This window comes from Phalangium opilio, unplaced genomic scaffold (assembly GCF_054372755.1).
Source record: "Phalangium opilio isolate 3A_F unplaced genomic scaffold, DU_Popi_V2 ptg000009l_1, whole genome shotgun sequence".
NCBI classification, from domain to species: Eukaryota; Metazoa; Arthropoda; class Arachnida; order Opiliones; family Phalangiidae; genus Phalangium; species Phalangium opilio.
In genome coordinates, this window is record NW_028324146.1 from 1,183,635 (window position 1) to 1,196,464 (window position 12,830).

Sequence of the window (12,830 nt, forward strand, 5' to 3'; positions counted from 1 at the left end):
CGTCACTCAACCTGGAAACGTTTTAGCCTTTCATAAAAAGTGGATTTCAAATCATTTCATATGTATATTGCGGCCAAATAATAAGAAATGGGAGAATTAAAAGCTTGATATTTTTGAATTCACAGAAATTAATCTTTTGTTATATAAATCAGAGGTTTTTCAAACGAAGCTTCTCATACCCTTTAATCAAGTGTGTACTTTTTGCTTTTATATCTGTATACTTTTGCTACCATCCTTCTGTTTTTTGGAACAGTTCCAAAAAGTGAACTGTTAAGCAATTTTATTCTAATGGAAAGTTTGTGTCCCGTATCCCCCTAAAGCGGTTCAGAACTGACAATAGTAAGATAGGCATCGAGACATTTTCAATATATTTAATGAATTATTACATTTTTTTTTTACAAAATTTGTTTTTGGTTTGAGTCGCAATTTCTTTTTTGTCGGACGCTTTACAAATATTACAGAATAGAATTTTTCTCGAGGAACGAAGGATCGTCTTTCGATCGACCAATCGAGGCCGACTACGTTACAATTAATCTAAGTAATTACACTAATTAACCTTCATTTCTAATTATAACACTGCATGATTAGACGGGTTAAGCAATTACTCTCAAAATGGCGGGGAGGGGGAGGCTCCAAAGCAATGCGTTTCGTCGGGGGGGGGGGGTATATTACGCAAATACCCTCAAAATGGCGTCGCTATGTCTCGGGAAAAAAAAACCGCCAATGCAATATGATTTGGGCAATATATCAGAGGAAAGATACCCTCGAAATGGCGCCAATAAATCCGAGGAAAAATACCCTCAAAATGGCGCCAATAAATCTGAGGAAAACCCGCTACATTCTTAAGAAATTGAGCATTCTTTCACTGGAAAATGTCAATTTAAATATGAGCTTGGGAAGAATTAATTGCGTCAAGTCTGGCAATTGTTCATTTACCCTCAAAATGGCCTCAGTAGCAATTAAACGAAGAAAAACTGCAATTGCTAGAGGGGGAAGATTCCAGGCAATTTTTTGCAACACTGCTTTGTACAATTTGACCTAAAATAGGCTGTTTTTTGGGAGAATTAATTGCTTAACCCTTCTATTATTTTGGTCTACTGGGTTTTGTTTTGAAAATATTTCTATATTCCTTTAGCATCTTGCCAAGACACGCAATTTCGCGTCAAGGGCAAGTCGCTGAAAGACTAGCGTTTAACTAAACATTCATTGTTTAATTTAAATTATTTAATTATAATTATCTTATATTTACACGCGTCAATTATTTTAAATTCCTACAATCGCGGGGTTGCAACCTTAAAAAAGGCAATGTTTACCCTTAAAAGATATTACGATTCAATCCCTTCTAAGGTTGTTAATGTCTAGTAGTTGCAATCTTAGAAAGGTTAGTTTTTCCTCTGTTAGAAATTATTTTTTGAATCATTCTAAGGTTGCTCGTAAATATAGTATTATAACCTATAGTTGCAATCTTAGAATGGCTGGTTTTTCCTTTATTAAAAATAGGGGTAAGGAACTGTTTTTAATCCATTCTAAGGTTGTTCGTATCTATAATATTATAACCTACAGTTGCAATCTTAGAATGGTTAGTTTTTCCTTTGTTAAAAATAGGGGGTAAGGACTTATTTTTCAATCCATTCTAAGGCTGTTCGTATCTATATTATTATAACCTACAGTTGCAGTCTTAGAAAGGTGTTGATTAAAATTGTTAATGTCTACCTATAGTTGCAGTCTTAGAAAGACCAATTTTCCTACTTGTTAAAAATAGCTAAGCTATTTGTACCTTTCTAAGGTTGTTTATGTAAATTCGCTAAACAAGAAGGATAGGGAAGTGGCATTTGTGTTATTTTCAGGTAGAGTTTAATGAAGTCAAAGGCAGACTGCTGCCATTACTCAATAGAAGGCGTTCTTTTTTTTAATGTTAAAAATGGATTTACAATTTTTTGTTCCTTTCTAAGGTTGAAATTGGCAACTTGTTTAATTAATTAATTAATTAATTAATTTTCAAGGCAATGTAGGAATTAGTGTATGGATTTATTAATTAGTCCCTTCTCAGGTTGCAATCGGAATATTTACACGCGTTGATAAAACAATTTAATTTAATTTAAAGAAAGTTGCAATCTTAGAAAGAAAATCTACATTTATTTTTTAACGTTCATTTTTAATTTTTTTTTTTACTTTCAATGTGTTCCTTTCAAGGTTGCAACACGCGGCATAATTATGGATATAAAAAAACAAGGGAGGGGGCGTGGTTTGTATTAGAACGCGGAATAACACAAATGAATTAAAATTGCGCGTCGGGGAAGTTAAGAGCGGACTAAGAATTCGAATCAATTTTCCTGAAATTAATTAAAATAATAATAATAAGTTAATAATGTTAAGTTAAAAAAAAATTTTTTTTGGTTAGTAATAGCAAGAAGCGATATCTAGTTTACTAGGGAGAAGATATAAATTCGCCACATTTCTAACTTTATCTCCAGTCCAAACGTACGTCCGGAGCAAACGTACGTCCGGAGCTAACCTCCGCCTCTAAATTACAACTAACATCTCATTGGTTCTTGAAACCTCACGTCAGCGCGACGACGCGAGTGACCAAAATTACTTGTATTTTCCGACTGAGGAGAGTGTAGCGAAATATCCCGGTGGCCTCCTTTTACGTCCCCCCCTTGTATTTTGAAAGGGGGACTGGGACTATAAAGCGCGAATACTTAGGCATCTTATATCTTCTCCCTAGTAAACTAGATATCGCTTCTTGGTAATAGATAAGCCTATAGTTCAAAATAGCCGAATTATGTCTTCTATAGTTTGCCTATTTCCAAGGAAAACTGAAATTTCTTAAGCCTAATATGAAAAATACCCAAATCCACCTTCCTTAATCCTTATTCCATAGCCAGAAGTTAGGCTTACCTCGGGATTCGTCTGTCGTCTGCTATAGTACATTTTTTGGCCTTTGTAGCAGGCTACAGACGAATTTCTTTCCACCTTGCACCCCTCCACGAATCCCCAGATAAGCCTAACGGGAAGAAACGGTTCTGTCGTCTACTACAAAGGCCAAAAAACGTACTGTAGCAGACGACAGACGAATTTCTTCCAGTTACTATCCATTGTCTGGGAAATAAGGATATTTTTTAAACTAGTCCTTGGGACCAGTGACTTCCAAGTGTCGGAAATAATTAACTGGTCTCCGGAGTGGTCCCAGCCTTTGTTCTCCTATAGATTTGCAATTAATAAACTGGTCCTGAGGACCAGTAACCCCCACTTCTTGAATTTAAAAACTAACCCAAGCAATTAATAAACTGGTTTTGGACCAGAGGATGTGCACTGCTATTTGCCAGACTGGTCCACGGATCCGTAGGTAAGCCAAACGGGAAGAAATTCGCCTGTCGTCTGCTACAGTACTTATTTCTGGGCTCTGGAGTCTGGCCTTTGGATCAGACGGCAGACGAATTTCAACCAACCTTGCACCCCTCCACGAATCCCCAGATAAGCCTAACTTCTGGTAGCAATAGGTATTAATAAGGCGGATTAGGCTTAGTAGCTATATTCCCACAAGCAAAGCAAGGCCTATTTCATTTACCCATAATCCCTTTAGTAGATTAAGCGTGAATTATTATTATTACAATAGCACTTACTGTTTGTTCGATATAGTTGTTTGTTTGTTTGATCTTTGTTGGTTTAGTTGGTTGAAATTGTTGGCCAAGACTGAGGTTGTAAAATGACGCATGGTGCCAATGTGCTTGTTGTTCTTGGTGTTGCTGTTGTTATTTTGCGTCGGCGGATGGTGCACGTTCTGGTGCATAAAATGCTGGTACGATTGGTGGTAGACCAAAGGGGTGCTCCAATCGTGGTGCGAATGCGCCTCTCTGTAATGTTTACTCGAAGTCTTGTTGAAGACCGGCAACAACTCGTTCGCTTCGTTGCTCAGCGCCTAATTGCGGTTCAATTCAGTTTCGACTTTAATAACCTCGATTCTAACTTAATTCAGTTTATTCCCGTTGCCGGTGCCAAGGCTTAACTAACAAACTTGGGGGAAAAATGGCGTTATGTTCCACTTTACATTAGAAATATTTCAAGCAGACGACGCGTTATTTTGTTCCCAGATTTGTTAGTTAAAAATTATCTAACGTTAAGCCTCGCCAAAGTAGGTGCGGTTCAGTTTAACTTAATTCAGTTTATTCTCGATGCGTGTGCCAAGGCCTAACTAACAAATCGATTGCAAAATGACGCGTCATTCGATTCGCTTCGCAATAGAAACATTCCAATATTTTCTACTCTGCAGCAAGCAGACGACGCGTCATTTTGCCTCCAGATTTGTCAGTTAAAAATGATCTGGCATTAAGCCTCGGCAACCTCGTAGAAAATTCCGTGAAGCAAGCAGACGACGCGTTATTTTGTCCCCAGACTTGTCAGTTAAAAATGATCTGGAGTTAAGCCTTGGCAAACTCGTAGGAAATTCTCTAAAGCAAGCAGACGACGCGTTATTTTGTCCCCAGATTTGTCAGTTAAAAATTATCTGGCATTAAGCCTCGCCAAACTCATGGGAATTTCTCCGAAGCAAGCAGACGACGCGTTTTGTCCCAGATTTGTCAATTAAAAATGATCTGGCGTTAAGCCTCGGCAAACTCGTAGGGCATTCCCTGAAGCAAGCAGACGACGCGTTATTTTGTCCCAGATTTGTCAATTAAAAATGATCTGGCGTTAAGCCTCGGCGAACTCATAGGGTAAAAGGTGGATTAAACAAATTGAAACTGGTTACCTTTAGGTAGATGGTGGCGTCGGTGCCGTATCCTTCATAAGAGGTTAATATCAGATCTCCTTGGAAATAACGAGCGTACAGACGAGACAATGGAAGACCGTAACCATAACCCGCCTATAAACAGAGGTCAAGTTGGAAATTAATTTATGTTGCTATTTATTAGCGTCACGTGACGCCACCCCCGTTTACACGGAGCTGTATTGTAGGAGTAGAGATTAGGCTTAAAGGGGGCTAGACAATTAGAGTACTAGTGTTCCGCGCATACCGAGCCTATGTAAACAATCTCTGACGTCACCAGAAATCCCACTTTATTCCCAATGCTTGTGTCAAGGCTTAACGCGGCGCGATTTTCAACTGACAATTCTTGGTAAAAATGATATGTCAGGCTGCTTCGCACTCCAAAAATATTGGAACGTTTCCACTATAAAGTGGATAACATATCATTTTGACCCAAAATTTGTCAGTTAAGCCTTGGCACAAGCATAGGGAGGGAATAAGATCGATTAAAACTGCCAACCCCACAACAACAAAGTGTTGATCAAGTTTCTATCACATAACATTAAAGTAAAGCGCGGGTCATTGGTTCCCCTACCCCAAACTCCGGCTTTAGCTTGGCTAAGGCTAGTGGGCGGGGTTTATAAATCCCACCCACAAATGCCTTCCGTTTAATTATATATATAAACACCGCCCACAAATGCCTCCCGTTTCATTGCGGTGGGCGGGGTTTATAAATTCCGCCCATAAATGCCCCCGTTTAATTGAGATGGGCGGGGTTTATAAATCAGGCCCACAAATACCTTCCGTTTCATTGCGGTGGGCGGGGTTTATAAATCCTCCCGCCCACAAATGCCCCCGTTTAATTGAGATGGGCGGGGTTTATAAATCCTGCCCACAAATGCGTCTCGTTTAATTGGTGTTGTTTTGTATTCATTGCTTTTAAATGGCTACTAAGCCTTTACGAATAATTGGAATTAGCTCATTTCATGGTTGGCCCGTTTTGGTTGCTAAGCCTTTGCCAATACAAAACTGATGCCTGCGAGAGTATTTCAATGGACTTACCAAAGGGGCCGACTCTGAATTGGTCTTTGGGGGCTGGGGAGCTGTCGAGTACATGTACTGGAACAAAAGTTCTGTGCACGAACGAGGAATTCCCCCTCCACGATCTGACATCTGCAATTTAGGGTCAGAATTAAGAATGGTGTCTGAGGTAGAGATACACTAAGAAGACACGTGCCTTGATGGTCAAATCCTCCTTTCCCTTGACCAGTAGAATGTGAATGGGCGAGTATTCGTCCGAAGATTCTTGGTGTTCAACCACGGCTCTCATGGCGTTCTACAAGTGACGACATCAAATTTGTTTTTAATTCAAACGCCATGTATATTTTGCCTAGGCTTAAGAAAGGGCTATTCTTTCTTGGACTAATCTTTCTTTTCTTGTTAATTACAGGGTTGCCAAAATATCAATTGCCTTCTCTTTTGGCCTATTTTAAAATTTCCCAGACCCTTTTTGGGCCTATTTTTAAATTTTCCCAGACCCTTTTTGGGCTTATATTTAAATTCCCTTGATATGTGGCAACCCTAGCTTAGTCTTAATTAAGAAGGGTCTAATTAAAATGACTGACTTTGAAGAGCTCGAAGAGCATGTGATATAAATGCGAAGGAACATAGACCACTGATATCCTATTACTGCGCTCAACCACTGCTCAAAACAAATTCTAATCAGGAAAAAAACTGATCTAATTGGTTAAGGTCAGAGTTGAACGTACCGTTTCTTTCTTCGATGATCAAATCGGGAGCGCCGCAATAATATTGTTCGCACAGGAACCTGGCGTTCTCGTACGCGTCTAATAATCAAACGTTAATTAATTAAGTCAGTCAATTTAACCGAAATCAGGGAAAAATTGTTCAATTTACCGTGAACGACATCGGATATATTACAAGAAGGATCGATGCAGCCGATGTGACGAGAATGGTGCGTGATATCCTCTCCAAACAAAGACGCTAAGATCACACAGAATACACTGGATTAGAGTAACGCAAAGACTTAACGAATGCGTGCGCGAAAGCTTAACGAACGAATACATGTGCAAAGGCTTAACGAACGAGTGCGCCAAAGGCTTGACGAATACATGTGCAAAGGCTTAACGAACGAGTGCGCCAAAGGCTTGACGAATACGTGTGCAAAGGCTTAACGAACGAGTGCGCCAAAGGCTTGACAAATACATGTGCAAAGGCTTAACGAACGAGTGCGCCAAAGGCTTGACAAATACATGTGCAAAGGCTTAAGGAATATGTACGCAATATCAGGGATTTTGGATACACGCTGACTGCACTTAATAATTAGGAATTGGTCTCTTCCTATACTAGCACGATGTTAATTATAGCAATGGGGAATTCAGTATTTCGAGCTTGCGGACCGCAGCGCCATCTAGCAGACGCTAATTTCAAAATGTCGTCATCAACGCAATCAATTTAAAGGTTACAAATTTCGACTCTAAAACCTCTGTAGTAGAACACACTGTATTGTAAGCCTCGCCATTACGCGTCCACTCCAAAGTCTCCCTTTTTCACTAGGCCTTTGTCAACTGGCTAAGCCTTGCCAGTGCACGAGCGGGTGTGATAGGGCGAAGCGACTTACTGTGTTGGTTGATGAGCATTCTAATGGATATCCTTGAAATGTAGAATCTGTCGAGGAAGTACTGGATGCTGTGTTCCATCTGCTGATCCAGATTGGTCGACTCCTTCAATTCCAGCATGCCTTGCGCCATAGTTTCCACTACGTTCGTGTGACGATTCCTAATCTTCACCAAGGCCTGACAGAAACTGATAAACCAAAAACCCACGCGAACGTTCTATAAATTCATGGTTCAAACTAATTCAACTCTTAGAGAGAGAAAGTGTGTGGGTCTTACGCGTCGAGAACTCTGGGATCTTGTCCATCTTCTCGTTCGAAATCCAGGATTTCCTGGAAACTCATGCCGTACCTGCGGAGTACAATACAGAGGCTATTTCAAATGGCCAGCTCTTTCAAGGCATCGTTGCCAATGAGATAGAACATATGTATTAAACATGGAGTTACAATTCAAATGGGCTTAAGGCGAAACACATTGTTTTTATCAAGGACGTTTATCGAAACATGACAGCGCCATCTGTGAGCCTCTAGCGGAACTAATTACAACTTTTACTCGCTTATTTGCAATCAGAAACATCGTTATGATTTTTATTTCATCTATTTATTAGATTAAAAAGGACTAGAGTTTTTATTATTTAACTCGCGTATTTTATTTAACACGTTTAAAAAACTATCTTGACAGCTTGTTACACAACAGACGGTAATAAAAAAGTTCTTCAAGCGATTAATAGGTGGCGCCACCCGTATTTGATAATAATTCATGCTCGAGATCCCACGTTGTGACTCAAGGTTTAATACATATATTCTACTAGCTGTTATTCCCGCGGCGTCGCTCGCGTGTAATAAGAACTTCCATGAAAATGATATAAAGAATGGGTAGATTTTACTGATTCGACTAATATTTTTGTAGCACCCTAGGAGCCAAGGCACTCGGCGTTGCCCGTCAGCCCCTATTGATGCATTTTTTATTACTTTTCACGCGGACATTATTCCATAAAGAAGGGTTTTTAAGTTTTTGACCGCCGTTTAAAAAGATGGCGACAAATCGAACCCAAAAGACCATTCAGCCCGTCTATAGGTTAAAGGAAACCAGTGTACTAAATATTTGCGAAATCGGTTGAAACGCGCGGACTTTGTTGCATAGAGAAGATTTTTTTACATTTTTGGACGCCATTTTTTAAGATGGCGGCGGATTGGGGGGGGGAATCTTTCTTAGTACCCGCCTACTACTTATGAGTCACGTTCCTGCAAATTTTCAGCCTCCTAGGGCAAGCGGTTTGGGCTGGGCGTTGATTATCAATCAGTCAGGACTTTGATTTATATAGATATAGATCTCATTGGTCGTTATACTTACCAGCTGCGCACGAGGGAGACCGAGGGCATTTGTAGCAGGTTTTCTGGAAGCAATTGAATTTCCTTCATGATGTTGGCCAGACGAACCGGCAACTCTTTCCTCAGGAAAACAAAGGAAGTCCGTTCGCACGCTTTCTCGCCTAAACAAAAAAAAAAAACCAATAATATTAATTATATCACAAACAAATCAGAACAGAACAGTAATTTCGATGAATTTTGTCCTTTTTTGGAGCCTAATTATACCAAAAGTATATGGAGTAAAAACAAAAAGTACACTTCGAATAATATCAGTAATTTAGGTGAGTTTTGTCCTTTTTTGGCGCCTAATTATACCAAAAGTATATAGACAAAAACAAAAAGTACACTTCGAATAAGATCAGTAATTTCGATCCTTTTTTGGCGCCTAATACCCAAAGTACATAGATATAAAAACAAAAAGTACACTTCGCTAATTAAAACTTGCTGGCGCCTTGTAATACGAGAAGCCCCCTCCTTTATTCTCCCCCCCCCAGAATAGTGAGGGACTAGAGAAGATCGGGAAAGTAATTAATATCTGTATCACCTTATTATAATTAATTATGAATAACAAGTGTCATAGCAACTACTAATAACCAGCGTTACTGGACTAAGCGTTGGGAATTTCCACCGTGAATTGAAAAAAGGTCAAAGGTTATAGATAAAAACGGCAAAATTGCTACGGGACAAACAGCAAAAGTATATAGATCTAAAAACAAAAAGTATCCTACACTTCGTTAATTGAAACTTGCTGGCGTTGTGTCATATGAGAAGCTCTAACTCCTTTGTCCCCCCCCCCCGCCCTCTGCCGCGTGGAGGGCACAGAGGGGAACAAGCCGTGAATAGGCTAAATATAGTAGTAGCGGAAGATAGCTCTATATGTAGCACCAAAAATGAACGTTTGGATCGCCACCACAGAGCACTACTTTCTGTAAACCTATTTCAGTCAATTGACTCTTTTATCTGTCTGGTTAGTTAATTCGTGTAGGCGGTTGATTAATTGGAGCGGGAGGAGGGACGTACTTTGCTTATTTCAGTTTACACATCGTCTACAGTTAACCAAAGGCAGCTAGGGAATTCTTAATCAAGTGTAGGATACTTTTTTGTTTTATATCTATACACTTTTGAAAATATATTAGCACACACATATTGGGTACCAAATTAAAGCCTATCAATCTATTGCTTGTTAAGTTTTAAAATCAACGCGGTTCCTTTTAAACTCCCCCCCCCCAAAACAATAATTTAAATACTATTTTTCTTTCATTATGTTTTTTGGGCCTTGGAACGAAATTATCCCAAACAAATCTGATACCATACATCTGATTAAAAATTGAAGTGGTTTGTTTTTCAGAGTTCCGTTACAAAGTTCACCCCCCCCCACACACACACTTTTTCGAATACTGAGAGGGGAGGAGCTACGGAGACGTCACGACAATATTGGTATAGTCTAAATTGTATGGCCTGAGCGAACGACCATAACGACTTCCAATATGGTCGCCAAAATCGAGGTAAGAGATGAGGATGTGACGTCACTAGAAAGTTCGTAGTAGCAGACTACGTTTACTCCGGTTACACTTACACACAGACACGTCCAGAATAACACCTCTCCGTGACGTCATCGTCACTCGGAGAGGTAAAAACTTATAGTATAGGCTACAGAAACAGTGTTCTTTGTTCAAAAGCGTAGGATTTGTTGTTGTGCTTAGACAATGTTTTTATGTATTTTGATTGCGTAACAATCTACGTAAAGATAACAGCGCGTTTCACTAACTTGTTATTTATTATTCCTCTTCAAAACCTGTCATTAGATAATTTGCTTTCCGTTCTTAAACGTGGCAAACGCGTCACCACTTCGCCCCGCCCGCTTTAAAACCGATTAGTCTAATTCTACGCAATTACTAGTAAAGGGAGAGTATCACTTCGCAACAATTACGACTCGAGCCTAAAAATATTAAGAATGGTTTGGCTTCGGTTTAAGATGGATGAAATAACAAACAAACAGTTAAAGAGAATTTCAGGATTATTTTTAAAACTTCCGCCATTTTGAAAGATGGCGGCGCGTCGCATGTTCATTTACCCCTAACAAGTTAGATTTTTTTAGGACAAAACGTCTTTACCGCTTTTGCGACTAATTGTAAGTACAGTTCGTAATGCTAGAGACGAGACAACTGACAACTACCATAGCCCATTCGATCACGCGCGTCACGACGCAAGCTGCTCGAACTATAGTAGCGCAGCGTAGCGTCCGTGAGCGCGGATCGAGTGGGCTATGCTACTACACTCGGTTTTGCAGTCCTTAGTCTACACTAAGCCTTTGACAGCGCCTCACCACCAGGCGTGTGTCGCTTTACCCCGAATCTATGACCTACCTCCCTCACTTCATGACAAGCCCCTCAGGGGCGTGCCAACTACGGGGGGCAAAGGCCCCCGCTCAAATTTTCAAATCTATGGGACTTTAACATTAGGCAGCCATTTTGCCCCGCTCCAGTAGAAAATGTTGGCGCATATTGGCACGCCCTGAAGCCCCTATAAAAAATTTCTCATGACACTTTCCCTTGTTCATCTCCTACCCTCCCACAACTGGTATCTCAGCTGTTTGCGTCACACTCCCTCGGTCGAGCCCTCTTCTAGACCAATCAGAGACTCTGATTTCGAGGTCAGTTAAGGCGTCACTACCAGACCCCCACCGTTATTGGTTACCGAGGCTTAAGGTGTTTTATTGCCCGGCCTAGCCTAGAGAGGACTAAGAAATAAACCAAGGCCTAGCGTTCGATTCTTCTAAATACATGTTCTAATGATTATGATCATCGTAGTATTTTTCCGTGGTTTCCTTGACAAATTAGGCTTAAAAACACACTTGAAAACCATATTGCGAAATATTGCGTTATTCTGTAGTAAGACTTGTTTGCGGAAATAGCAACACCAAGTTTATTTTAGGCAAATAAGCTTTGAAAAACCAGAGTTTGATTTCTAAGCCGCTAAAATACTATAAAAACATTATTTCAAGGCAAATCAACCTGAAACGGTTTATACCATGTTATATTTAAATAACCAAGGCTTAGACGTTAATAAAATCAGTTTTAGTTTGGTTTAAAGCCCTGTTTATAAGCGTAGAAGACTGGTTTAATTAGAGATTTCTAAGGCCCTCAATGACTATCAGCAGGCTTCTCATAGAGCATACGTCTAAGGCACTCAAACACTAGATAAATACCCTTTCTTCAGTCTTCAAAAGGCATTTTGAAGCTAGTGTAAGCCTAAGTAATAATTAAGGCACTCAAGGACTATAATCGGGCCCTCAAACACTATAAGTAAGCTTTCACCTAAGTCACTCAAATACTATGTAAATACCCTTTCTAATTTCATCAGTACGGTTTTCTCAAGGCATTTTAAAGCTATGGTTCCAAAATAAGGTAGCGGTTTAATTTAACAAGGGGGGGGGGGGCAACAATTTACGTATTTTGGCCATTTTAAAGTTGCACCAATGATAGCAATTAAGGCAAGAAATTAAACAGGCAACTTACCAAAGTCAATAAATTGCTTTATGGAGAGAGGGGAAGGGTTGAATTGGGAATAAAAATCCAAAAGTTTCGTCATATCGCGCATTAAACGTAAAGTCACTTTCATTTTGAACACTTAATTTATGTTTAATTAACGATTTAATTATTAACGTTGTTTAGAACACAGCCTTCCGTTATGGTCTTTTATAGCGCTAAGCCTAGATTATTTCACGATTAACTTCGAAGTCTTTTACCTATATTTAAACACGGTTTATTTAAAATTAGTTTTTTCAAACCGGAATTAAGAATTTTTAATGGAATTTCACTCTATTTGGTATTCAGCTACGAGCTGCTATCATCAAACTACTCCAGTATTGTTGTTAACTGTCTGTCTATCTACTGTATTATTAGGCTGGCAGCACTGACGGATGGCGTTGGCTGCTAATAAAGCGCGACCATGGAGTATTATTATGAGCAATGTAGCTGTATCAGTGTGATATTACGGGAAATTTAGAATATCAACACTTGTATAATACTCCTTGGTAAAATGCTTGAGATAAAACGATCATAGACTACTCGATTC

General features: G+C 39.6%; 1 protein-coding gene across 1 annotated transcript; it reads right to left on the minus strand.

The window, feature by feature from the left end:
• Positions 1-355: 355 nt before the first annotated feature.
• On the minus strand, positions 356-12,653 carry Pdk (pyruvate dehydrogenase kinase). Its single transcript, XM_089845166.1, has 12 exons — positions 12,272-12,653; positions 8,737-8,875; positions 7,663-7,734; positions 7,389-7,573; positions 6,665-6,751; positions 6,517-6,594; positions 6,373-6,449; positions 5,985-6,083; positions 5,810-5,920; positions 4,751-4,864; positions 3,627-3,922; positions 356-2,333 (listed from the first exon to the last, which is right to left on the minus strand). Exons 1-12 carry the CDS (start codon positions 12,372-12,374, stop codon positions 2,312-2,314), a joined length of 1,383 nt encoding a protein of 460 aa, XP_089701292.1. The 5' UTR covers positions 12,375-12,653; the 3' UTR covers positions 356-2,311.
• Positions 12,654-12,830: the final 177 nt, after the last annotated feature.